Below are 27,481 nucleotides of genomic sequence, written 5' to 3'. Positions count from 1 at the left end.
CAAGTCAATGCATATGGAGATCTAAGTGGAACAAAGCAGTTAGGCTCTACCTGATCAGCCCCAATATTCCATGTGCTGCATAGATTCTTTGGTAATTTTAATTTTAACCCTGTAATGGATTTATCTGTTCACTTTGATTTTCTATTCCAGAGATAAAAATAAACAAGGAAGGAAAATCTGCCTTAATTTATGACTCTAGTAGGCTCCTGTGGGTGGGCCTTTTGTATTGTGTTTTTTTTTCATGTGACCAGTCAAGCAGTAGATGTCTTACATATATGTAGCTGTTTAGAAGACCAGTGATAGTCATTCCACTTACTCAGGTAGTAGCATACTGTCGTAGTTCAGCCCCGATTGGGACCAGACTACATAGTCTCTCTCTCTTGCTCCCCTCACCCTCAGAGAGAATAGGGGGAGATGATATAAGGAAAATGGCTGCAGGTTTGAGATAAGGACAGGGAGAAATCCTTAAAGTTACCCTTACGGGCAAAACAGACTCAACTTGGGGAAAAGTATTCATTTATTTCTAAAACTAGCAGGAGAATGAGACAGGGAACAAGATAACCTCCCTCCACCCCTCCCTCTTCCCAGGTTTAACATTATCTCTACTACCTTCTCCCCCCACCCCGAGCAGCACAGGGGGAAGAGGGAATGGGGATCGCAGTCAGTTCATCATGCGTTGTTTTACACCGCTGCGTCATTGTTGGGGGAAGAACTCCTCGCATTCCTCCTCTGCTCCATCGTGGGGTCCCTCCCCTATGCCACAGTCCTTCATGAGACTGCTCCGGCGTGGGTCATCCCTTCCACGGTGTGCAGTCCCTTTAGAACAGCTGCCCCAGTGGGCCCTCCATGGGCCACAGCCTCCTTCAGGCCTCCACCTGCTCCGGCGTGGGGTCCTCCATGGGCTGCAGGTGGGTCTCTGCTCCTCCATGGACCTCCATGGGCTGCAGGGGGACAACCTGCTCCACCATGGTCGTCACCATGGGCTGCAGGGGAATCTTGGCCAGAAGACGCATTACTCCTCCCCCTCCTTCTGAACTGACCTTGGCGTCTGCAGCCGTTCCTCACAACAGGCTGGCAGACGCCTCTCAGGATCCTTTTTACATACATCTTATTCACTTCTCATCTCCTCTCCACTTCTTGCAGCCAGGCCGGGCCGAGTTGGGCCGAGTCGGTTGCCTGGTGGGAGGCCAGAGGGTGAAGCCTGCAAGGCCCACAAGGCTTGCGCCTCCCTCTCTCTGCCCCCGCTCAGCTGCTTCACATCTTCTCCTTTTTTTTTTTTCTCTTTTCCCCTTCTTAAATACGTTATCACAGAGGCGTTATCATTGAACATTCTGCTACCAATTGGCTCGGCCTTGGCCAGCAGCGGGTCCGCCTTAGGCCCGGCCGAGTCCACTGAACAAAGGGGAGCGACTTCTAGCAGTTTTCTACAGAAGCTACCACCTTAGGCCTCCCCCTCACTAAAAAAACCAGAACACATACTATTAACATAATAGACCAGTTCAATACATTTGTTTTCTTTATCAATTTACGTTTCCTCTTAGAGGTCCAATACAATGGGATTTTGAAGCACCTGTACTGAGCACAGTTGAAGGGCCAGTAATTCAGTTATTTGGTTTTCTTGCCAAAGAGAACAGAAGAGTGGGAAAGCCATCTTTCCCTCGCTCCAGTGAGTCAGCTGCAGACCCGCACTAGGCTTTAAGCTTCCTGTGTAAAACATACCCCAAGGGCAGCAGAAGGTCCCTTAAATACAGCTCGGAGGGCAGAAATGGAACATGGCTGTGGCACATTGGCTTTCTGCCTAAGAATAATTTCCAACCATTAGCATCAAACACTTATCCTGAAGCTCTCATACTGAAATTAAATGCAATCTATCAAATGGATAAACAATAATAAATTTAAGCAGCACAAGAAAATTAAAAAACTAAATCACAGTAATTTATACTGCGGATCATCTGTTTTGGATTGCTTTTCCAGACTGCACACCTCAGATTATCTTTCAGCCTTTCACGATCATATTTTTGCACAAGAAAAATGGCCCTCGATGCACAAATTGAGTTTATTCATGGTCTACTCTACTTGTTATTAAAAATACAGCTTTAAATACTGTTTGCTTTCCCCATGCAAATAATTTTGTCTGCTCCTGCTAGTCAGCAGAATCCGACCTATTTGGTAAACGGGTTGAGTCTACATGAACTGTATCCAAACAAGAATTCAGACAACAACAATTAAGCATGCAAAAATGTAGCTTTAGATACCTCAGATAGAACTGCATGTTCTGGTTCAGGCAGTCAAGGATAATTTCAGCAGGCTTCAGAATTCGGATAACTGTGAAGTTAAAATGAATTACTTCTTTTAAAGTGGTCACAGGAAAAGCAGATTGTATTCTGGGACAGATTTTAAAAGGGCAATTTTCAGTAAGCAGAATTTAATTACCTAACTGGAATTTTGCCATGATGCCCTGGCTAAACCTTCACTTTTTTTGAAGAAGCAAAAAAACCTCAGGGAAACTATTATGCTCTATCTGAACCATACCTATTACAGCAATAAATTCAGCCTTGTGCTGGGGTGGGACAGTGTTAAGAAGGAGAGCAAAGGGAAACATCTCACCTACTGAATATTAGTCTCAGTTCCTGAAACAAGTTGACTCTTCCCAGGAACTTCTTTCCCAAATCTTCCTTAGGGCATGAAATAATTGGCTATTAATCAGTGACCCTACGAATGGAGTAGAAAACATGGAAGACTTGTCTGGAATACGAGTAGAGATAAAAGAGAAATTAGACCTGATATGTACTGACTGAGCCCACGGCTCTCTTGATTTTGCTAGTTGAGACTCGGAGGGTTTTACCTGCATTTGTACCAGGGCAAAAGACCTGAGGAAAAGAGCAGACAGAAAATGGGGAAGGGAAAACAGAATGGCCCAACTTTCTCCCTTTTCAGATGTTTTTTCCCCATCTGTTTGGCCTACATTTAGTGTGGAGCAGTGTAAAGGCAAGACTGCCAGCTTCATAGCATCATATTGCCAGCGTAGAGGACAGCCTATCTCACCTCAAGGCAAAAGAGAAGTTATCGAAAAGGTGTCTGCACACTAAGGAAAAAAAAGCAAAATCTTACTTATCATCAATCCTATATACAGCCTTCTGAATAAGTGATAGTTTCTTTTTTTTTTTTCCCTTGTAAATGCAATCACCTGTAACCTACCTAAACCTCTGCAGGTCCCTTGAGAGCTGGCAGCCAGCACGCCAAGTGAAGCTGCTGTAGTGCAAGTTCCAAACACCACGCGAGGAACGGCCGAGGACGCCGACGCACGCAGAGGCAGTTCCCATGCCCTGGAATGATGAAAACAAGTCATTAGTATGCACCACACAGTGCTGAAGGCTGAGCCTGCTGCTTATGTGTGCTATGCAGAGGGCTTAGGTCATGGTTTTGCTGAATTCTGTGTACTTGGTACACGTGTGAAACACAACACCGAAACGCACCTTGACTCACATAGCTGTCTGAGCGCAGCATATTGTAACCAAGGCGCCAGGGCAGATGTCTCTGAGCCATCAGGAGATATCTGCCCCTTGGTGTCAAGTGGTTTGTTAGGACTGGAAAGCACTGTGGAAGTAAAGCAGTCTTCACGGGGCTGGTAGGCCTCTGTTGCACCTGCTCTGCGGCTGGGGCAGGGTCCTCGGGCAGGGTGCACACCTTAGTGCTGGTTCATAGTGGTTCGTAACAGCTCCTAGCAAGAGCCTGTACACTACAGCACATAGCATGGGAACAAAGACGAGGCATTAGAGGTCCTGGGCTGGGCTGTGGTCTTGCTGGGATCACAGCAATGCGGTACACTAGCTCTGAGGGGTCAGCTGCCATGGAGGGCTGCTGTGGATGGATCCTGCTCTTCAGGAAGGACAGGCCAAGATAGCAAGGAGGGAGAGCTGCCCTTGATGTGACAGAGCAAATGGGGTGCATGGAGCTGTGCCTTGGGACAAACAGTGAGCCAGCTGACAGCTTATGGGCCAGGATTAGAAGGCAGCCCACAGTGGGTGACATTGTGGTGGGCATCTGCTACAGGCTACATGATCAGGAAGAAGTAAATTAGGAAAATAACTGGAAGAAGCCTCATGCTAACAGGCCATCGAAGGTCAGAGCACTGAAGCTACACTGAGTACAGCTAATGAAGTAGCAGAACACACACACCACAGAATGCTCCTAGGAGATCCTAGCTTGGCTCTATCTACCTTAGAATATACTACCTTAGAAGGTAGATAGACTCTCATCCTCTGCGTAAGCATTCTGCTGCCTTTCAGAGGATGGTGTGCTCTACCTGGATAGCATAGACCTCCTCAGCAGTCTCCATGAGGGCTTCTTTGTGGTCTTACATCCCACCAGGATGCTCTGTGGCAGAAAGCAATGATTTCTGGACTCTCTAGCCTTATCCTGCTGATCACAGTTTGATGCCCTGAATGTGTAACGCATGCAAACAGGACATGTTTCTTTTCCTATGGGCAAAAAGGAGGTTGTGTACGTAGGAGGTGTGTGTGCATACACTTGCTTTAAATAAAGCTCTCCCATGTCTCCTGGTTAGATTGCATGCTATTTCGAAAGCCTTCACCTGCCATATATCCCAAAATGTCTGAATAGAAAGAAAGGGGATTGGAAAAACTTTGCTGACTACTGTAAAACGAAAAATTACTATAACATACATGTTTCAGCAGCTTACATGATTTATAAGTTCTCACCCTTATTGAGTGAAGGAGGCCTTCAGGAAAGAGATGAGTGGTACTCAGCTGGAAGACAGTAAATTTTCACTGGCAATGAAAGAAAAGGCTGCAGCTTAATGGGGAAGAGTAGTATCTCCAGCACTGTGCTTCCCCATTCCTACCTCTGTGGTAGGACTTTCTCTGTTTTTTTTTTTCACAGACAGAGTCCCCTATATCACAGAAGGTGGCAGGCAGAGCCAGTTTTGCCTCCTTTACATGCTCTTATGGTGATGTGCTAATTCCCTCAGAATCTCCGAAAAGATCATGCAGCCATCAGAAAGTCTTGTGGTGTGTTCTGGGGATGTGGGACCATTTCTAGAGAATTTGAGGGAGGAATTTTAATGTATTTGGAATAGCTAACAAGGATACAATTTAGCTGCAGGAGTCCTCCCTCCTCTGCTCTTTACAGCCTATAACTTCAAACAGATATTAGGACCCTTACTGTTCAGATTCAGTGAGTGCCTCAGGATCTCGCCTCGCTACACTCTTACGCATACCTACATAATATCAATGCTTTGCTTATTCTGTATTTCTGTAAGTTAATTACATGATGAATTCTTTCATGCTGCAAATTTATCTTCATCGAGCTAACTTTTGATCTTGGGCATTAACTCTGATCAGCGCTAAGGCAGAGACAGTCTATCCAATTAGCAGGTGGTAGCCTCAGAAGCTCAGGACATAGCACCTCTGTTACTCTGCCTTCCAGGAGCTTTGACCTCAGAAAACACACTTGATGAACCTGGCCACGGTACTCTGGCTGCCTACCTCAGCTCATCTGCTTGGATGACATTTTGCCTGTTAGCAAGGTAATATACTACTTTCAGGAGATGCCAGAAGAGGATAGGTTTAGCTTCATAACTTGCTAAGCTCTGTTAAAATAGTTTCTTCTGACACTCAGTAATTACATAATTACATCTTGACTTTGTATAAAAGTGACTAATTATCAGACACTCCCTTGTATGAAATCCAAACAACTTGTTTTCCAAAATCAGCAAAAACATGTATATATTTCAAAGGAGATTGGTTTTGTTCTCTTTGGAGGCTGTTCTGATATTGATGATGTTAAGGAATCTTGGCTTCGCTCGATAGTTGCACTTGGGGCAATGACCATCTTACTCAGTGTTTTCCCATGTCTAGAGCGAGAGGCATCTGAGCCACAGTCAAGGTTCCTGGGCGCTACACTAATAACAACCTTAGTACTGCATTAAAGGTCAAATAAGCCCAGCACTTTGTTTTGCTGGCAGTTTCAAAGCCACAGGGGGAATCCATGACTCAGCTTCCATTAAAAGCCACCAATTAATTGTGAATACCCATACCTCACCGCTTTGTACCTCTGGTTAACCTGTTTGTATCTATTTGCGTCAACTGATGCCTGTTTGTTTTGACATGGCAGAACCCCAAAGCTATGTAAATGAGAACACCAAGATTTGAGAGTGCACTGTAAGTTGACTGAAATCAATAACTTTCCTGGATGCCTGAGGATTTGTCAAATGAGGCTGTGTTGAAGAACTCTTAGGTGACATCAGGTGTGAAATACCTAAGTGTGAAGGAAACACTGTAGCAGAACCACGCATCGACCCTGTTTGCAAGCTCTTTGTAGCTACTTGGCGTTTCTCTCTAAGGATCCAAAGCAAAGCAGATCACAACACCGTATAGGAGACTGAAGTCTTACATGCTCAGAAGAGCCTTCCAGTCTGCCTCTTTGGCACACCAAATCTGTGCTTGTAAAACATAGACTAGAATGGAAAAGTGAAACTCTCAGCTCTAGTAGTGGTCACGATAATTTCTGAAGCTAAGTCCGATTGACTGTATGACTGCCTTCATTCAGCATCTCAGGTAGGTTATTAGCAATGTAACCTATGGGTGATCACGTAAATAGAATAGTAGAACCTCAAGACAAACTCAGGGACCTGTGTTCTTACATTAGCTTCTGCTCGCTTCCATTTGCCCAGTTGGGAATCACCACGTTGTGGCCTTGAGGGTCCCTAACAGGAGAGTACATGGGGCTTAGTGATGGCAGAAGACTGGGCCACACTGCCACTAGGGCCAGAGGAAGAGAACAAAAGAGGCATCGGTATCTCCTAGTTTTCAGCATCTCCATATATACAAAAAAAGAGAACAATCCTGGGACTGCCTTTCTGCCATATGCTGCAGAAATCCTCAACCTATTCCAAGAAACAAAGTGCAGCATGCACTAGCTCATAAACACCACAGAGATATCAGCTCACCTCTGCATCACACCAGAACAATTAGCTTCAGCACTGTTTTTCACTGACACAGCTTCCAGTTCCAGCATTTGATTATTTTTTATAACCACAGAATCTCCAAGTTGGTCTCTTAAAATGGACTTCACTCCATTTTTCTTTTGCATTCCTGCAGCAGTCCCTCCTCTGTGTCTCTTCCAGTTTGACTACTTTTTTTTTTTTTTTTTTGTAACATGATTGATTAGAAGTCTATCTTGTCAGTCTCTGTTCAGTCCTGCTCTTGCCAGACATTTTACATTCAGTACAGCAGATCTGAAACCTAGAGCTGAGATGAGAAGAAAGAGATCATAGGAACAGAAAAAAAACAATCAGGAAGAAAATCCTGCAATCCATCGAGAACATTGGTCTTTCATGGCTGAAGTGTGTTGTACAGCAACAATAAAGAAGGCACAGAAAACTGCTTTAATCTAACACGGAGCAAGGAACTTCATTAGAATGAGAAGGGTCATACGATTTCTGAAATCACAGTGCCTTTCTTGAACTTGTTCAAGCCACCTCATGCCTGGATCATTGCTAAGAGTTTAAGTAACTGAATACACAGTACACTTTAAAGGGATGTGGGGGAAAAGGCTGGAAGTGAATGTAACACAAGGAAACCTGGAATGGGGAGGAGGACTATGAATGCAGCTTTTCTTATCTGCAAAATCAATTCAACTAAAACTGAGTAAAAGAACAAGATGTCGTCTCCCTCCTACATTACATTCCATTCTTCATGTATACTGACATAAGAAGAGTAAGCATTAAAAAGAGCTCTATTTTCAGCCACACAAAGATGAAAGAAGTTTGGGGATATATGCAAAAGAAGTTATAAGACTGACTGCAGCCAAGAGTTTTCTACTGCCTCAAACTTTGCGTGGTCTCCTGCAAGGAGCCTGGCTGTGCTGGCAGAGGGCTTGGAGAGCCCTCTTTAAGGCCATTATTAGAAGTAATTTTTCTATCTGCACATGAGCAGATCGCTTAACTATTGCTCCTGTATCAATAAAAGAAGCATGTTTTCATGCAGCCAAAGGCAACTTTCCAAACAGAGTTGAAAAGAATATTATTTACCTTTCTGAATCAACAGTAGGGTCCACAGCAGGTATGTAATAGGAGCCTGGAAAAAAACTTTGTTGCTACAACCACCACCTCTACCAAAGAATTTTTGAATGGTCATGCCTTAAACTGTTCCTTCCTTTATTTTCCAAACATGATGTAGCCAACTGAAAATCAAATTCTCATTTAGTACCGAAGCAGTGAATAATGTTAGTGCTCAGTTAAACATAAATAAAGATTAACTGCCTGGCTCATATTAATATATAGGAAGATCTGACGCATAAATTTTAACACAATGTAACACTGTGTTCATTTTAGTTAAAAATAAGAATTAGTGGAAACATTCTGTCAAAAGGTTTTTAATAAACTCAAAAGTACACGCTATTTTTCCTATAAAGGGAAAAGTGTGTATGAGTACACCAACAGAGATGGAGGTAATTAAAAGGCTCTTTAAAAATAGGAAAAAAGATAGGGAAAACAACTTCAGTTAATTCTCCTTTTCAGGATCTAATTAACCTTAAAAACTGCGAGTCTCCAGTCTTTCCCATGCATTTCAATGCAATGGAGAATGTCCCTTGCTACAGACTACAAGTTTGATTTAATGGAGTTTTGATTGAGGATAAAGACAGAAGAGTCAGCCTGCGGTACCCTCTCTTCACACTGAAAAGTGTCCAATTCCAAAGGCAAATGCACTCAGCTCAGTCATCCCAATTAAAGCGTCGGCTGCTATTCAGCATAAGCAAAGATAGCACAAAGAATCCAAAGGAATCAGCCATTACGGCATATTTACAAAGGCAGCACAGAAATTAATGTTGGCTAGGGACAGCAAAGGAAAACGTGTTATTTAAACAAACACATGTCCATATACATATACATATATGGACATATCCAGATCTCCCACACACACACATGCAGCACATAATAAAAATATATAAAAAGGAGAAAAAACCCTTTGCTGTTTAGGTCATTCTCTTTAATCTTTTGTCCATGTGAAAAAAAAAAAAAACCAGAACTACAGCTAAAGCTGCAGTATTTGGCTGTTGAAACATTATCTTCTTGCTGGAAGTAAAAAGTGTTTAAAATAAATTTTCAAAGACCATTTTTTTCACAAGTGTCTGTAACAGCTCATCCAATATGCACGGCATGCATACACCCTGATCTTGTGCTGATGTCAGCCTGGAGTAACCTCTCATGCCTCCAAAGGAATTTCTGTGCAGAGATCAGGACCCAGCACAACGCCAACCGGGTCATACCCCGCAGTCGTGCCAGGCACACATCTCCTACTGACATCTCTGGAGGTTTTGCATCAGCGCTAGTGGCAGTCTGTTAAATTCAGGTCAAGTCACCTGAAATGCTCCAGCTTCCTTGTTTCCCAAATGCCTACCAGTTACTACATTTTTGTCAGAAGGAATGAGAGAGACAGAGAGAATTCCTTGCCAAAGGTTACCTCCAAGTTCATACTGTGTGTCCTTATGCTGCCACATCCAATAAATTGTTAACGCCATCTGTTCCAAGCAGGCTTCCCTGGGACTGGTTTTGTGGGGCCAGGATGAATTTGTGCAGGCTGCTGCAATATGGAGGACAAGCTGTACTGGCACCACAGCTCTTCATGGACATGGCCAGCCTTCAAATGTTTGTGAAATGATCTTTCGAAGTTCAGCTTTCAACTGCTACTGTTGTTTTCAAGAACAAAAGAGACACAGGCGGTTGGTGTCTGCTCAGCAAGAACAAAGCTCACCCAGCAGACACCTCTCTAAACTCCTCTGTGCTAGCTTGAAATGCCTCAGAGAAGGGCGAGGGATCATCTGCTCCTCTCAGCCTCCCTGAAGAGCACCAGTATAGGTGCTGGGGCCCACCAAAGGAACCATCCCTGGGGTTTTGGACTACCTGGAACATTCATGCTCACATAGGAGGAGCTTCACCCACTTCTGCCTACCTATGTGGACCAAAATTACTGGGGGAGCTATACTGTAATGCTGTGGCTTCCCAGTAGTGGGGGTGAAGGTAATTTCTGAGTCCTCTTATTTGAAAAGAAATTCACTCCCCAAAAGCCCACACAAGACATTGATAAAGTCCTTCTAAAGCCCTCAAAGAGCCATCTCAATTTCCTAAGCAACAGCTGGCATGGATTTACAATACATGGGAACAAGATGGTATCTAACCCATGTCCTCTGCTTGGCACAGTGATGGACTTTGCACCCTCTTAACTCTTTGTAAAATTAGATGACCCAGGCTAGCAGCAGCAGGATGCCACCCTGAAGCATAATGATTTTATAGCTTCTGTTTATTTTTTGGAATATCAAAATTTATGGCAATCGCTGAAGCAGATTGATTAAACCCTAAGCATAAACACACCACAATAGAGAAGTTGTTCTGCTGTCATCACAAGGAAGCATCTATTTGCAAAGCACATGGCAATATCAAAGAGCTCTCTATTGATTAAACTTTGGAAATAAAATTGCACCACTTATCATACGCTGTTTGCAAAAATGCCAATCATTATAATACTCACATAAGCATACTGTGTCTTCCCCCTGAACTTGTTAAATTTATTACTGAGACTCTATGCTGAGCTGCCTACATGTGGAAAAAATATCTTTCAGATAACACATTAACATTCATAACCAGTATTTAAAGCTGTGCATGGTGCCATCTCAAAAGATAAGGGTCTTGTCAGCATTTCAGTATAAGCCTCATTTCAGGGGATGGAGGGAGAGGGAGTGGCAACACCACATTTCAGCTATTTTAAATGACACCAGCAAGAAGCCTGACATACAAGTTGTCAATCTAATTGCACCAATCTTTCAGAGCTAGGTGTATCTTTCACTTCCACATTCAGTTTAAAAGATAGTGAAATCCCAAATACATCATTGTAAACTACCTGGCAAGTGCCATCATTCTCCTTGTGCATATAGCATCCCACACAATTCTAATTCTAGATCTAAACCTCAAAATTACAAAAACTTTTAAGGTATAGAACAAAAATGCTATGACCACTTTCTCACAGGTATACTTGCATTCTACAGAAGAAAGAAACAGATAAGCAAAACAATAGGTAACAGTACAACAGTGAGGGCATGGTCCATGGCTCATGTTATTAGATGTTCCTGCAGTACAAAACACTAATAATACTGAATACAAAAGTTACAAAAACGGTAAAAAATAACAACTAAAAATGCTTTTTTGGGGAGAAATTTGTAGGTGCAATGCATATACCTTTGAGCATAATTCTGCTACAGATACAGTGTAAGCTGTGATTTGCAAAATAAGACCTGTAGGCTGTTGATGTTAAAGCATTCTATCAAAAGAACAGATACATGTATTAGTAAAAAAAATAATTATCAAAAGTAAACAAGCATTTGTAATATGGAAAGAGAGGCTTCAGAAAGTCTTAACAGCTTAAAAAAAAAAAAAAAAGTATTGCAATGCTTGTACTTGAGATGATCAGGACCACTGACCAGTTTATAGCCAAATAGCTACAAAGGAACGATCTCATCCCTAGATAATTCTAAGTGCAGCAGAATCACCAGCTGGAAATAATAAAGCTAAGCACTTCTATCTGCAAAAGCAACAAGAAGATTTCTAGTTAGAAAGCTCTAATGCTAACCAGTGTAGCAGTTCCAAAGCAAAAATACTCTGGAACAAATATGTACGCAAATAAATTGGTTTGCCTACAGTTTTCAAGGTTGCAAGCCAGAGCTGATTACCAAAGGTGACTAAGCTGTCCTCTTCTCCTACCAGTTTCACTTGCTGCTCAGTTATGAAGTGGGCATTAAAATCTCCTGCTGTGCAAAGGATTTTATTGCTGTACAGGAAAAAGACTGCTAGATGCAAAAAAAAAGATGCAATATAAAGGATGGGCAGTTATTAATAAATTATATGCTTTGCAATGGAAAGAAATGCCACAAGTGTTAAGGAATAAATACACACACTTTAGATCAAGGCCAAATACTCACTCCCTCTTGCCAAAGCTGTTCCACTTCACATAGAATCTAATGGACTAGACGGAAGTCACATAAGAAACAAGATTTCCCATCTGTGGCAGTTAGGACACATGCTTATCCACTGACCGTCCAACAGATTCAGGTGTCCCCTGACATCCCTTCACATTTAAGCTAGAAGGGAGATGACTAAATATCTTCAGCACCCTGGACCACAATGACTTTTTTGCCTCAGTCTTCACCAACAAGAGTTCTTGTCCCACCACCCAAACTGTAGAAGGTGAAAGCAGGGACTGCGAGGATGAAGAACCACCCATTGTACTCAAAGAGCAGGTTGGGGATCATCTGAGGAACCTAAACGTGCACAAGTCCATGGGACCTGATGAGATCCATCCGCGGGTCCTGAGGGAACTGGCAGATGAAGTTGCCAAGCCACTGGCTATTGTATTTGAGAAGTCGTGGTGGTCTGGTGAGGTCCCCAAGGACTGGAAGAGAGGGAACATAACTCAAATTTTTAAAAAGGGGAATAAGGAGGACCCGGGCAACTACAGGCCGGTCAGCCTCACCTCTGTGCCTGGCAAGGTCATGGAGCAGATTCTCCTGGAAACCATGCTAAGGCACATGGAGAGCAAGGAGGTGGTTGGTGACAGCCAACATGGCTTCACCACGGGCAGATCGTGCCTGACCAATTTGGTGGCCTTCTATGACGGGGTGACAGCATCGGTGGACAAGGGACGTGCAACAGACATCATCTACCTGGACTTGTGCAAAGCTTTTGACACTGTCCCGCACAACATCCTTCTCTCTAAACTAGAGAGACATGGGTTTGATGGACGGACCACTCGGTGGATAAGGAGTTGGCTGGATGGCCGCACTCAGAGAGTGGTGGTCAACGGCTCAATGTCCATGTGGAGACCGGTCACGAGTGGCGTCCCTCAGGGGTCCGTGCTGGGCCCGGCCCTGTTCAACATCTTTGTCGGCGACGTGGACAGTGGGATAGAGTGCACCCTCAGCAAGTTTGCTGATGACACCAAGTTGTGTGGTGCCGTCGACACGCTGGAAGGGAGGGATGCCATCCAGAGGGACCTTGACAGGCTGGAGAGGTGGGGGAGAGGTGGGCCTGTGCCAACCTCATGAAGTTCAACCAGGCCAAGTGCAAGGTCCTGCACCTGGGTCATGGCAATCCCAGGCACAAATACAGGCTGGGCGGAGAATGGATTGAGAGCAGCCCTGAGGAGAAGGACTTGGGAGTGCTGGTGGACGAGAAGCTCAACATGAGCAGGCAATGCGCCCTTGCGGCCCAGAAGGCCAACCGCATCCTGGGCTGCATCAAGAGAAGCGTGGCCAGCAGGTCAAGGGAGGTGATTCTGCCCCTCTACTCTGCCCTGGTGAGACCCCACCTGGAGTACTGTGTCCAGTTCTGGAGTCCCCAACACAAGAAGGACATGGACCAGTTGGAGAGGGTCCAGAGGAGGGCCACAAAGATGATAAAAGGGCTGGAGCACTTCCCTTATGAGGACAGGCTGAGAGAGTTTGGGCTGTTCAGCCTGGAGAAGAGGAGGCTCCGGGGAGACCTGATAGCGGTCTTCCAGTACCTCAATGGGGCTGATAAGAAAGATGGGGAGAGGCTGTTTAGTAGGGCCTGTTGTGATAGGACAAGGAGTAATGGTTTTAAAATAGTGGGGGCTAGATTTAGATTGGAAATTAGGAAAAAAAAATTTACAATGAGAGTTATAGAACACTGGAACAGGTTGCCCAGAAAGGTGGTAGAGGCCCCATTCCTGGAAACGTTCAAGGCCAGGCTGGATGAGGCTCTGAGCAACCTGATCTAGTTGGGGATGTCCCTGCTCCTTGCAGGGGGGTTGGACTAGATGACCTTTGAAGGTCCCTTCCAACCCTAACCATTCTATGATTCTATGATTCTATGACTACAATATAAAGCAGAAGTATTATCATGACTTCTTCCCTTCCTGTTGTCCCTGGAGCTTCCAACGTAAGAAGGATGTGGACCTGCTAGAGCGAGTCCAGAGGAGGCCACAAGATGATCAGAGGACTGAAGCACCTCTGCTGTGAGGACAGGCTGAGAGAATTGGGGCTGTTCAGCCTGGAGGAGGCTCTGGGGGCACCTATAGGGGCCTTCCAGTACCTAAAAGGGGCTGATAAGAAAGACGGAGAGAAACTTTTTAGCAGGGCTTGTTGTGACCAGGACAAGGGTTAACGGTTTTAAAGAAGGAGGTAGATTCAGACTGGATATAAGGAAAAATTTTTTTACACTGAGGGTGGTGGAACACTGGAACAGGTTGCCCAGAGAGGCAGTTGTTGATGGTCCATCCCTGGAAACATTCCAGGCCAGGTTGGATGAGGCTCTGAGCAACCTGCTGTGGTTGGAGATGTCCCTGCTCCTTGCAGGGGGGTTGGAGTGGATGACCTTTAAAGGTCCCTTCCAACCCAAACCATTCTATGATTCTATATTTGGCGCATCCCTGCTCTGCTTTAAATTAGTCTATCAAGACAGAGGCTGCTCTGAGGATGCCCAGGAAAACAACTTCAAGCCCAGGCAAACTGTAATGTTAAAAATTGAGATATCAAGTAATTTTAAGCACTATCAGAATGTGATCACTGTCAATAGGGGAGGAGATTCTGAGTATGCCTGTTTTCTACCTGAGCACCTAAATCTCACCATAAAATGTCGTATTAGATACCTGAAGTTTGTGTGTGCTTGTGTGTATCTCCCCAGAGCAGAAGTCAGCTGAAATCCTGGCCCCATGAAGTCAAAGGGAGATTTGTCAGCGGCTGAAGTCTAGGTCAGGATTTTATGTATGTTTGTATTGTGCTTTGTGCAATAACAACACAGGGAGATACTTCAGATGTCAAATAAATTTTAAGATTTCCCTAGAGTTTGGAATTCTCTATTCCAAGTGATCCTCCCCAACATATTAATGCAAGCACCATTCTCCTAAGTTCTAATTGTCTCATCTATTTCTTTTCATGCTGTTTTGAGTTATACATCATGCTTCAAAGTCATAATTTGTAACCAACCAGCCTCCACAAAGAGAAATATTATAGGATATTTTTCAAGTAAATGATTACTGCTCAGAGACAGCAAAGTTTCTAGCTAAAGTCATGTGGGAAAGATTGCAGGAAAGCACAGAATATTTTTCTTTAGTCATAAAAATAAGTCCTTGTTTCTCAGAGACTTAACTTCTCTATCCTTGGAAAAACAGAACAGAAACTATTTCTTCCTAAAAGCTACATCACTGTTCTTTTTTCTTTTTTTTTTTTTTTGTTTTGTTCTGACTTATTATACTCGCTTTTCAGAGATAAACTGCTTGCTTTTTCAGTGCAATTTCTTCTCTCTTCTTTCCTATCAAACTCAAGGTGGCTTCTTGGCCTCCACTGTGTTGAGTGACTAGCCATAAACTAGCTTCACCTCTGACACCAGAAACCACCGTCTCAGTCCCACAGCCTCTTTTGCACCTACATAACGTTACACAGTAAAGTACTCACATTGAGCCTATGCAGAAACAGGACACTGAAACAGCCCTGCAAATAATGCTGACTGTCTGATCTGAAATGAAAACATTTTCAAACCATAGGACTATTCCAATCCGTTATTACTTAATATTGCAGGAGCCTGCAAACAACAAGGCAAACACCTAAGAACACATCTCCCTTCCAGCTCCTGACAGGCAGCTGGGTGAGCAGCCAACACCCAAATTTTCAATTTTGAGTCAAACTCTGATGTGGATTTTTCTGATAGATAACAGTGGGCGAGGCCAAGCTGCAAGTTTTCTTCTGGCTAGGGCAATTCTCACTCACTTACTTCTTCTGAAGAAGCGGGAAACTAAAATCTCTAATGGTCATTGCCTTTCATCAAATCTGGTTCAAAATATTCATGAAGGGAGGGGACCCTGACTGACAGCCAGACTTATGCACATACTGTGCATATACATAAAGCACAATTACACTTGTGTTAGAAACCTGGTGAAAAACACAACAGCAAATGACTGCCCAAATTTTTTTTAGTCAGTAATTGTTCACAAACATCTCATGGAATGAACTTGATGGAGGAATTTTGGGGAACACATGAAGTCTGGGTTTTTTTATACTCATCTAATTTTTTTTTTTTTTGGAGCAAAACCAGAAATATACGACCTCTGTGAATAAAGACAACTCAATGACACAGCTCTCATTCTGAATGTGGAATATGAAATGCTCACCATGAACTGCTTAAAAATAATCCTCAGGCCATGATTATTCATAGAAATTATTTGGTGAGTAATTTCAATTAAATAAATTCAAGGAATCAAGAAAAAAAAGGCTAAACTAATAGAATGCATTATTTATGATGAATAATTCATTTGGAGGAACTTTCCCCTCACACCAATGCAGAAAGCCAGCTCAAGGCGTAGGGCACTGGAGTCCCACTTAAGCCCTGTTTTGAGGTCTTAATTGGGGGCTTTCATGATGAAACACTCTGGGCTGGCCCTCTGCCCAGGACTGAATTTCACCCATTGCTCCTGCTCCTTACATATTGCTAGATATATCATTAGCACAGTGGGATTTGGATTCTTTCAACTTTACTGCCATAAAAATAATTATATGGAGAGATTTCATTATGTTTCTCTTAGTAATGATAAATAAAGGGAAGAAACCTCTCACATAGACCCACCAGACTTTCAACAGGGAACATTCATCATACCCATACATCAACTGCATTATGCAAATATGAGCTCCATTACTAAGGCATGTTCATCCAGTAAAGGAGAAAGACCTGACCATTTCAACAAGACTCTCTGAATGACTGAAACCCTTGTGTGCACTTGTGCTTGCATGATGGGACATTTCCAGTTAAAAACATTCACAATATGTAACATATAGATTATGACTCTGAGGAAATCTGAAAAATTGCACTTATAAATGGTAGTGGTAAATAGTACTGTAGACATTCACCCATTCAAAATGAAAGAAACAATAAATCCAATGTTGTTTTAAGGATGGAAAAAAACATATTTTTTGTTCTTGATGCTTAGTAGTGTCATCACAGTACATCTATCATCAGGAAGATTCATCTCACTGTTCCTATCAGAGAAAAAGACCCATTGACATGATGAAACAAAGCACTTCCAAAAGTATTTAACCCACTCAATAAGACCTAAGTGCATGCTTTTAAGTTAAACGTTTGTTCAAAGATTCAATGCAAATCCCTCTGAAGTCAGTAGAAGTCCTTCCACTGACACCAAAGGGCTTTGGTTCAGACATACTGCTTTGCTGAATAGGATGAACACATCCATAAATATCAACTGCTGGGTCCTATGCTAAAAGGTGTGTGTATACAAGAGGACAGGAAATTTGTTTTTCTATGCAAAAAGGAAAAAAAATGGCCTAAAGCTAAAATAAAGTGCAGTCTTAATTACACAGTGGTGAATTTGTCGGTATCCCCAGTGCACTTGCTACCTGGGATGCTTTCTGACAGACAGCTTCAATATCACATTTCCTGCTGAAACCAATATTACCGGTATTATAGCTTACAAAATTCATTTCTTATTTTTAAGAAAGTTAGGATTCCACATTAATGATACAAAAAAACCCAGAAACTGATAGTTTTACTGCTGTGTTTTGCACCACTAGTTAAAATCATGCTGTGCTGTTACAAAACAGATTACCCCAGATATACTGAAACAAATCATGGTGAAGCCTCTTTGCAAAAAAAATATCTTGAAATTAGATAATGGGTCTCAACAGTGTGTATCCTTGGCCAGGATCTGAGTTCTTGCAGGAAGCAGCAGTCAAGGGAAGAGTTACAAAGCATGTTGATTTTAAGTCCTAGTTCATTAAATTATTTTATTTATACAGTAGGTAGTCATGACGTGTCAGTAAACCATATTCTGAAATAGCCCATAGGTCTCCAGATGCTTGACTGGCTGGGGGAAATGGAGCTAAAAATGCATCTGGAAACCAAGGAAATTCATTACAGGTAACAGCAAAGGCCATTGCTGACTGCCAGCAAACAGCAGCTCAGTAGACATCACACATTCATCACACTGTCACTCAGGAGTGCCCCTCTGCCCACAGACTCTCCTTCCACAGAGGCTTTGTCACAAACATCTCTCTCCTCATCCTCTCCTGGGCATACATCGCACCAGTTCACTGTGGCTGGGCAGCATGGGTGAGCGGGGATGGAGGTCAAGGCCATGAAGAGCAAACCTTGCCACTTCCTTTCTCCCTGTCTTTCATACTCACCCTCCTTCACTCATCCCTTTCCTGTCCCTTGCCCAGAGAAACCAAGTGAAAGCCGGAGCCTCCTCTTTTGCCCTCCCCTTTACAGCACACTTTCCAGTGCTGTTGGATGAGATAAAACCTTGGATTGCAAATAACAATTATTTAGCATAGTGCTCACTGCTAAATCTGGAAACTGTTTATTTCCTTAATAATTACTTTTAAGCAAGGCACAAAAATATCCCACTTAGAGTACAGGAAAGATTCCAAAAATGTACGTACTCGCAGAGGGAGAATGTCTCCAGCTACAAATAGGCAAGCATAGACACACATGGGCACAGAGAGAAATATCCCCTTGGAAAGCAAGAACATAGGGTATTTGTTGAGCAGTAATGATGCTTATCTCAGAACCCTAAAAGCTGCCATGGATCACAGGATGAGGAACACATGAGATGAGATATAGATGAGGTCAATAAATATCTAAATTTACAAATTCCCATTTTTTTCGCCACATCAGTCATCATGTTTTGTTCACAAAAATCAATATTGGCATCTATTTACACTACATGAATAAATCCCTTCTTACCCACTACCAGGACCCAGGCTACCTTGATAGTCTCTAATGACCAGTAAAACTTAAATCCTGCCCTCTATCCAATTTGCAGAGATTTTTGCTTAGTTTCTTGCTGTATTCTTTTCTTTATTCCATGAGTCATGGCGGATATGTTTGTTCCTTCTTCATATATCCAGAGAAACAGAAATAGGTAACTGATAGGTAAAGGTGCGTAAGTAGTGTTTAGCATCCATCCACTGACATAATTTGGAGAAAGAAAATTATCTCCACATTTCCAGACTTACTCTTCTCCTTGATCTTTACTCTCACAGAAGGGCAACAGCATGATGTGCACTAGGCAGGAAGGGTAATGATCTGTGCCAAACTTTATGTGCTTGTGTTTCATGTCATGGTCTGTCTTTTTTTTTTTTTTGGCCTGCCAGCAGTTAGATGAAGTGGTGGCTTTAGGGCCACGCAGGAGCCAAGAGCTGCTCTGGTGTTATGTACCAGCCCAGACTAACACAGACTGTTTGAAGTTGGTTGAGTCTGGGATCAGGCCAGTATTTAGTTCATCCTTGCTCTGCAGCAGTCTGAGAGGGCCCCCATGGGAAGTAGGTATGGGATAATTAAGGGCTCTTAAGCCATCAGACAAGGATATTACAAGGGTAAAAAATTCAAACTGAAGGTAGCCAGATGCAGAGCTATAGAGAAAGCACAATTTTTTACCTGTGGGAGATGAAAGCTAGTGGAACAATTTACCAAACATTATGGCAGATTTTCATCATAGGCAATTGCTAAAATAGGCCCATACACTTTATTGGTTTTTCAGTTTTTTATTTTTCTTCTTCCTAGGACGTATGATCTAGTTTAAACAGGAATTAATTCCAATTTAGCTGATGGCCTGGGTTATGCAAGATCCAAAAGCCACAATGGTTCCATTAAGTCTTATAACCTATGAATCTGTAAGTCTATGAATCTGTACTCAGTCTTCATAACTTTGCTCCAAAAAGGAGGATGAGGGAATGCAGTGAAGTATTTGTGGAAAAAAAGAAACCTTCACAATGCTTACAAATCAGGCGTAACACTGAGTTTTCCCAAACCCTCACAGGCTGCTGCATCAACCTGCCTCCTGGCCTGCCATTCCTGGAGGCTCCCAGATAGTCACAGCCTGAAAGCGTTCCCACGTTCAACATGCAAAATAAAAAGGCAGTAAAACGGGTGGGGGGAAAAAAAGCTGTTCTTTATACTCTGTGTTTTTAATTGAAGGGATTATAAAACACTTCAGGCATGCTGAGAAATCATGACTTTGTTCCTAAATAAAAAGCTGTAGCTATTTTTTTTTTAAATCCCTGTTCCTCCTCCTACAACAGTGGTTATTATATGCATGCATTTGCAGTGTAATAGAATCAGTATCATCTCTGTGTCTTATTACTGTTCCAATCCCCTAACATGCTGTTCCTTCCATCCCACATGAATCTGGTAATTACTGCTGAGGCATGCCATGCGTACACTTTCCCTTCCCAGACAGCATCAGCAGTTACCACAAACACATTTCGTATGTACCAGTAAACACAGGCAAGTGGGAGAGTGTATGTTGCCCCATGAGCCAATTCCAGGACATGATCCTTGCTCACCAGAAAGCCACGTGTCCCTGAAACTCACCGACATGAAACAAATGCATGCTGCGAGACGGGAGAAAAATGCACTGGACTTACTTCTGCCTTCAGCTTCTGCTGCCTGTTAGAGCGAGCCCTGTGAGTGCTGGCTGTGCTGTGCAGGGCTGCTCAGGTGAGACGCGTTGAAGGTAGGTTACAGGAACGTGCGTGTGCCTCTCTGTGTGCGCCAGTGTGGGCAGGTGTGTGTATGAATATGCTCCCTTCAGAAAAGCAAAACAAAAAATCAACCTGGGTCTACTTTTACTTTCTGTTTTTAGGCTCATGCCCCTAGACTGTGTTAGAAAGACCTGAAAATAAGATTTGCTTTGTTCTGTAACTAGTCCAGTTTTGCTCCCCAAACACCATATTCCAATGTTTAAGGCAGAAAACAAGCAAAAAAAAACCTCACAGAAAAATAAGTTGGCTGCTGCTGTATTAATGTTGTAAAACCCCAGATCTGCTCCATACATCTCTCCCAATCTTAGCAATTTTTGCTCCTGAATTCAGCTGGATAAAGAGAGTTAGAAATGGAGCAGCTCTGAGTGCATTTCAGAATCCCAGTCTTGTTAAAATTCATGCAACATCACACCAAAAGCATGGTCCAGTGAGAGATGCTCCTGCTTTTTCTGTGACCTCTCCATATTTTGGGTAGGGAAGCTGCAGCTGCTCCAGTATCGAACGCAAACTCCAGCACTACTCCTGCCCAGCAGCACTGCAAAGGCATCTGTGCTGGCTGCTGCAGGATGCTACCTTTTCCAATATCAAGCCACTGTAAGAAGAGACAACACATTCCTGCTGCTCCGAAAATGTGGGCTCTGATACTTAATGGCTAAAGAACAACACAAGATGACAACACCACTTTTGCCAAGTCCAGCACTCTTTTGGCAGCAAACCTCTATGTTCCAAAAACTATGTGAAGTGCCTCTAGTTCCCTATAAAAATCTGGTAATAATGCACCCTGCCATATTAGCACTGTAAAAATTCATCGTGAAGTGTAGGTGTTTCCCCCCCCCGCCCCGTGTGAACTCAAACTTTTACCTTCCAGACCGAGATGAGGAGCAGTCATCAGACCTGTGCCCAGCACACGGTGCTTAAGCGGAGTCACAGTAACCCACCCAGCACCTTGTTCTTTCTAAGTGCAGCCAAGGGCCGTATCCCACAACATCCCAGTTTGGCAGTGGGACTGGTCTGGCCCATCTGAACGGTCACGTTAGACGTGGTCCTAGCTGCTCAGCACTCGGGTGGGCTTTCCACGGCGTGTAGGGATGGGGGCACACGGCTGCCGTTACCTGCCAGCCCAGTTTGGTGGAAGGCGGTGAACTTCCCTCAAGGTGCGGAAAACGCCAGCGCGCTGGGCAGAGCTCGGCACCACAGTTTGGGGAAGGGAGCCGCTGTAGCCGGAACAGGGGAGAGATGCTGATGCCAGATCCGGGTTTTGCAGCACCCTTGCTCCGGGAAGGCAGATTGTGCGTGTGCGGTGCGTGCGCGCTTGCCGGCTGGCTTCTGCCGAAGCAGCTGCTTGACTTGCTCTCGATTTAGAGGGCACGGATTTAGGGACTCGGGGCCAAAAATTCTCCGGAACCAGGTAAATCCGCTTGTTACCTCACGCCGCTGCCCGGCTCCGAGTCCCCGCGCGGTGCAGGTGCGGTGGGAGCGATGAGCAGCCGTGGGAGCGGAGCCGGCTGCCGGAGCCACCGGGGGGTGGGGGGACGGAAAAAGGGGGGAAGGGAGGAGGGGGGGGGGGGCTGGGAAAAACGTGTCCCCCCCGCCCCCGGCGTGACGTCAGCGCGGCTCCGCGCGGGGCAGCCGGCAAAAGCCCCGCGCTGCGCCGCGCCCCGCGCAGAGCCGTCCGCGCTCCCGCAGCGGCGCTGCCGCCGCTCCTCGCCCCCCGCCCGGCCCAACTTCCCGCCGAGCCGCGGCTGGGACGGGACCGGTCCGGACGGGACGGGACGGGACGGCAGCGCCTCGCTGGGCTCCTCCCGAGGCGGGAGGCGGGCGATGCCTTTCGCCGCCGGGCTCCTGGCTCCCGCGGCGCGGCGGCGGCGCTCAGCGGCCCCTGGCCCTGCTGCCCCCTCGGGCGCCCCCAGAGCAGGTACGAGCCCAGCGGCGCGGGGGGGAAGCGCGGTGCTGCGGGGTGGGGAGGGCTTGCCACCGTTTGGTTTGACCCCCACCCCCGCCCCGGTTTGAAACGCTGGCGGTGAACGGGAGCCGGGGAGCCGGCAGCGGGGCCGCCCCGGCCGGGGACAGAGCCGCTCCGCTGGCGGCCGCCGAGGGGAAGGCGGCGCTGGGGCGGGCGGGGGACAGCGCTGGAGGGGTTGGGGGGGGGCCGGTTTTCGGAGAAGTCCCCGACGGGGCTTCCTCCACAGCAGCTCCGCAGGCGCTTTGCGAGAGGAACAGGAGGGATGGAGGAGGGGGGTTTCAGAGGAGTTTTGCAAGTCGCTGCCTTGCTGCCCCCCTCACCTCCAACCTTGCAACCTGTTTTGCTCCCTCCTTGCAGCCTCTGCTCCTGGCCGGTTTCACTGGGGGTTTCTTCTTTCTCTCCTTACCTGTCTCGAAAGGTTTGACTGTAGGTACCGAAGTGGTGATCGACGGCGCATAAAGATGCTGAAGGGTGTTTGGTTGCTCAGTTTGTTAACAGTGGCTGGGATCTCGCAGACAGAGAGTCGCAAACCTGCCAAAGACATTTGCAGCAAGAGCCGCTGCCCTTGTGAGGAGAAGGAGAACGTGCTGAACATTAATTGTGAAAACAAAGGATTTACAACCGTCAGCCTCCTCCTGCCACCACCGTCCAAGATCTACCAGCTGTTTCTCAATGGGAACGCGCTGACCCGCCTATTTCCCAATGAGTTCGTCAACTACTCCAATGCCGTGACCCTCCACTTGGGAAACAACGACATGCAGGAGATCCGCACAGGAGCCTTCAGTGGCCTCCGCACCCTCAAGAGGCTGCACCTCAATAACAACAAGCTGGAGGTGCTGAAGGAGGACACGTTCCTGGGCTTGGAGAGTCTGGAGTACCTGCAGGCCGATTACAATTACATCAGTGCCATTGAGGCGGGGGCCTTCAGCAAGCTGAACAAGCTCAAGGTGCTGATTCTCAATGATAACCTCCTGCTGTCCCTGCCTAGCAATGTCTTCCGCTTCGTGCTCCTCACTCACCTGGACTTGCGGGGGAACCGGCTGAAGATGATGCCTTTTGCTGGTGTGCTGGAGCACATTGGAGGCATCATGGAAATCCAGCTGGAGGAGAACCCTTGGAACTGCACTTGCGACTTGCTGCCACTCAAGGCCTGGCTAGACACCATCACCGTGTTTGTGGGCGAGATAGTCTGCGAAACCCCCTTCAGGCTTCATGGGAAAGATGTGACCCAGCTCACCAGGCAAGATCTCTGCCCGAGGAAAAGCTCCAGTGATTCAAACCAGAGGGAAAAACACCCTGTCCTCTCAGACCCACACATCTCAAGGCTGTCACCCACAGCCAACTCTGCCATCAGTCCCACCAGAGCGCCAAAAGCCAGCCGGCCACCCAAAACCAGGAACCGCCCCACACCCCGTGTCACTGTGTCAAAAGACAGACAAATATTCGGACCTATCATGGTTTACCAGACAAAGTCTCCCGTGCCCATCACCTGCCCAGCTGGCTGCATCTGTACGTCCCAGAGCTCAGACAATGGCTTAAATGTGAACTGCCAAGAGAAAAAGATAAGTAACATCTCCGATCTCCACCCTAGGCCAACCAGTCCAAAGAAACTTTACCTTACCAGTAACTATCTGCAAGTCATTTATAGAACCGATCTTACAGAGTACAGCTCTCTGGATTTGTTACATCTAGGAAATAACAGAATTGCAGTGATACAAGAAGGTGCCTTTACAAACCTCACAAGTTTACGTAGACTTTATCTTAATGGCAACTACCTTGAGATTCTGTACCCATCTATGTTCGACGGGCTGCACAGCCTGCAATATCTCTACCTAGAGTACAATGTCATTAAGGAGATCCTGCCACGCACCTTTGATGCTCTGAGTAATCTTCATCTGTTATTTCTCAACAACAACCTGCTCAGATCCTTGCCTGGTAATGTCTTTGGTGGCACTTCCCTCACCAGACTCAACCTTAGAAACAACCATTTCTCATACCTGCCTGTGAGAGGAGTGTTGGACCAGCTCTCGGCTCTAATTCAGATAGACCTTCAGGAGAACCCTTGGGACTGCACATGTGACGTCCTGGGGCTGAGGAACTGGATAGAACAAGTCACTAACCAGAACAGCCAGCAGTCAAATCCCCCTGTAGTCATCAACGAAGTCATATGCGAGTCTCCCACCAAGCACTCTGGACAGCATCTGAAATTCCTGAGCAAAGAAGCCATCTGCCCAGAGAACCCCAACTTGTCAGATTCTTCTCTCCTCTCCATGAACCAGAACACAGATGCACCTCATCTCCTTGGTGTCTCGCCCAGCTCCTACCCAGAAATACACACAGAAGTTCCACTGTCTGTCTTAATTTTAGGCTTGCTGGTTGTGTTTATTTTGTCAGTCTGTTTTGGGGCAGGCCTGTTTGTCTTTGTCCTTAAGCGCCGGAAGGGGGTGCAAAGCATGCCCAGCAGTGCAAACAACTTAGATATAAGTTCATTTCAGCTCCAGTACGGGTCTTACAACACTGAGACCCATGATAAAACCGAAGGACACGTTTATAACTATATTCCCCCTCCTGTTGGACAGATGTGCCAAAACCCAATATACATGCAAAAGGAGGGGGATCCCGTTGCCTATTACAGGAATCTCCACGAGTTTAGCTATAGCAATCTTGACCACAAAAAGGAAGACCCTGCCAGTCTTGCATTTACAATCAGTGCAGCCGAATTACTGGAAAAGCAATCCTCGCCAAGGGAACCAGAGCTTCTGTATCAAAATATTGCAGAAAGGGTCAAGGAACTCCCTGCTGGAGGATTAGTTCATTATAACTTTTGCACCTTACCCAAAAGGCAGTTTGCCCCTTCGTGTGAATCAAGACGCCAAAACCAGGACAGGATAAATAAAACTGTTTTATATGGAACTCCCAGGAAATATTTTGCAGAACAGTCTAAACCTGAGCATCCTTTACTCCAAGGAAAGCTACAAACAGAACCAGACTACCTCGAAGTTCTGGAAAAACAAACTGCAATCAGTCAGCTGTGAGGGGGGAGGTGGGAGACAAAGGAAAATTTTTAAATGAGCTCAGCATCACATTTGATTTGAGTCCAACTCAGTGCTGATGTCATCTGTCGCATTCCCAATATTTCCACTTTTTAAATTAGAGAGGGAGTGAGAGAGAAATTGAACCCTTACAGCATAGCAGGGATACGGTGTTGCTTCTGCAACATTCCCTTTAAGTTATTTCTATATCTCTCTCCTTTTGACCCTTCTGTAGGAACTGTCACTGCAAATGTATGTTTCTGTAATAGATCTTGCATCATTCTTTTGGATTTGGAAGGAAACGAGGAAGGGAGTCTTTGGGTTTTCTGGTGTTTTTTTTCTTTTCATTTCAAAGTGGAAACTTAATGTATTATGTAGAAGATCTCCAAAGATCTTTTTTTCCTGGACTATGACTTTCTTTTGTAAATAATAATATACAGTACTGCTGTTTCAAATACCAAGTATAGCCACTGGGCGTCACTTTTTGTGTTAAAGTGCCTTTGCACTTTAAGTACATTATTACTTAATTGTTGCTCTTAGCTTTGATAAATTGAACCTATTTTAATGTGTTGTATTTTTGAAATTAAAAAAAATGTAAAATAGACCTATATGTCAGCTGCATTAAATCAGAAGGTTTGATTTATAGGAAAGCTGCCCTTCTTTAAATGAATCTAGTTCTAGGACCTTACGGACTCAAATGTAAATTATTGGGGTATTTTTTCCCTCTAGGTTTGTTTAGAGTGATTCACTGAAATCAACTGAGAGCATTTAGCAATGGAGTAGAGGTTATCGAATGCCTCAGCTGGGAGTAACAGCTCATTAATAAAAAACGTTTAACACAATATCATAGTGAACTGAACAATTAATGTCCTTCTTAATACATTGCATTGCAGGTCTAACACGGTAATGTTCAGTGGTTTAAGATTATTTTCATACTTAAGAGAACATTACTGATAATATGCTATGCATTAAATTAGGTATTTTTATACATTTTATGGTGAAGTTTATATTTGTAACTTTTTTGGACTGAAGTTAACATGTCCTTTTCCTGCCAGATACGTATGTTTTTTATAAGCAGGACACCAGCAGAGGTCATCCCACACCTCATTAAATTTATTAGCATACAGGCAAATGAACCGCTGCCAAAGGTAATATTTGAACCTGGGTCTCTGGAGTCCTCCAAATGAAGGTAGCAGAAATCAGTTTGTGCATCACACTAAGTTTCAGTAGTCTGAACGATATCAAGTTTTCAGTCTCTAAATCAAAAGTAATATTGCAATAATCCTAATCTACTAGAGAAAACTACTATTAAGTTAATTATCTTGTATATTATAAAGTGTTTTAAATTAACTGAATTTCATTCTCAGCATTGGTTTTCTTAAGCCCATCAGTGAACGAACGCAGTAAGTCTTCTCCTTTCCCATTACGTTAGGCCTGTTTTACTTCAAGCTTTACACTGTCACCTTCAATTTACATTTCCTTCCTGGAGAATATTGAAACCATTTTTATTAACAAGTATACAGTCAAACTTTATTAAGCCTTATTAGCGTCTAAATAATTTTTAGATGCAAACATTACTGTGCAATTTAAACAAACAGCCCTTATTTACCACAAAAACAGTTTTGTTTTGTCTATTGTAAATCCTTATGCAACTGGGATGGTGATCTGCATATAAACTAGGCCAGGCTTTTCAGTTCCTTATTAAAGCAATTGATGGAGTCTGAAAGAAGCACACTGTTTCCTTTTCATAAATAGGTTACTGCACATAATAATCCTTTATTATCATGCGGAGATTGAAGTGGCCTCTGCTGACTGATTTTTAGAGCTTTACTACAGTTAATAATACGGTATCTACAACTTTGAGAAATTTTCAGCAACAGAATTTGAGCTATAAATAACTACA

At 44.5% G+C, this 27,481-nt stretch overlaps 1 protein-coding gene and 1 long non-coding RNA gene across 3 annotated transcripts; one reads left to right on the top strand and one right to left on the bottom strand.

Moving 5' to 3' along the window:
• Window positions 1-1,498: 1,498 nt before the first annotated feature.
• Window positions 1,499-3,316, bottom strand: LOC147599384 (uncharacterized). The gene is made up of 4 exons (XR_015259811.1): window positions 3,199-3,316; window positions 2,792-2,870; window positions 2,608-2,712; window positions 1,499-1,798 (listed from the first exon to the last, which is right to left on the bottom strand). It is a non-coding gene; the product is annotated as an uncharacterized LOC147599384 (long non-coding RNA).
• Window positions 3,317-22,323: 19,007 nt separating this feature from the next.
• On the top strand, window positions 22,324-26,182 carry SLITRK2 (SLIT and NTRK like family member 2). Of its 2 annotated transcripts, none has more exons than XM_086756578.1 (2): window positions 22,324-22,498; window positions 22,904-26,182. In XM_086756578.1, exons 1-2 carry the CDS (start codon window positions 22,405-22,407, stop codon window positions 25,579-25,581), a joined length of 2,772 nt encoding a protein of 923 aa, XP_086612704.1. In that variant the 5' UTR covers window positions 22,324-22,404; the 3' UTR covers window positions 25,582-26,182. The 2 variants fall into 2 exon arrangements, with proteins under 2 accessions (XP_086612704.1, XP_086612705.1); XM_086756579.1 differs by having other exon boundaries at window positions 22,373-22,498; window positions 22,965-26,182.
• Window positions 26,183-27,481: the final 1,299 nt, after the last annotated feature.

The sequence above is a fragment of the Chlamydotis macqueenii genome, chromosome 11 (genome assembly GCF_036417535.1).
Source record: "Chlamydotis macqueenii isolate bChlMac1 chromosome 11, bChlMac1.mat, whole genome shotgun sequence".
NCBI lineage: Eukaryota > Metazoa > Chordata > Aves > Otidiformes > Otididae > Chlamydotis > Chlamydotis macqueenii.
Note: the sequence above shows the minus strand (reverse complement) of the source record. Positions and strands in the feature narration are given on the sequence as shown.

Bases quoted from the DNA above. Each gene is read 5' to 3' on its own strand.
- SLITRK2 (XM_086756578.1), top strand. From the start codon at position 22,405: ATGCCTTTCGCCGCCGGGCTCCTGGCTCCCGCGGCGCGGCGGCGGCGC. The intron at 22,499-22,903 runs GTACGAGCCCAG...CCCTCCTTGCAG, and splicing joins CTCGGGCGCCCCCAGAGCAG to CCTCTGCTCCTGGCCGGTTT.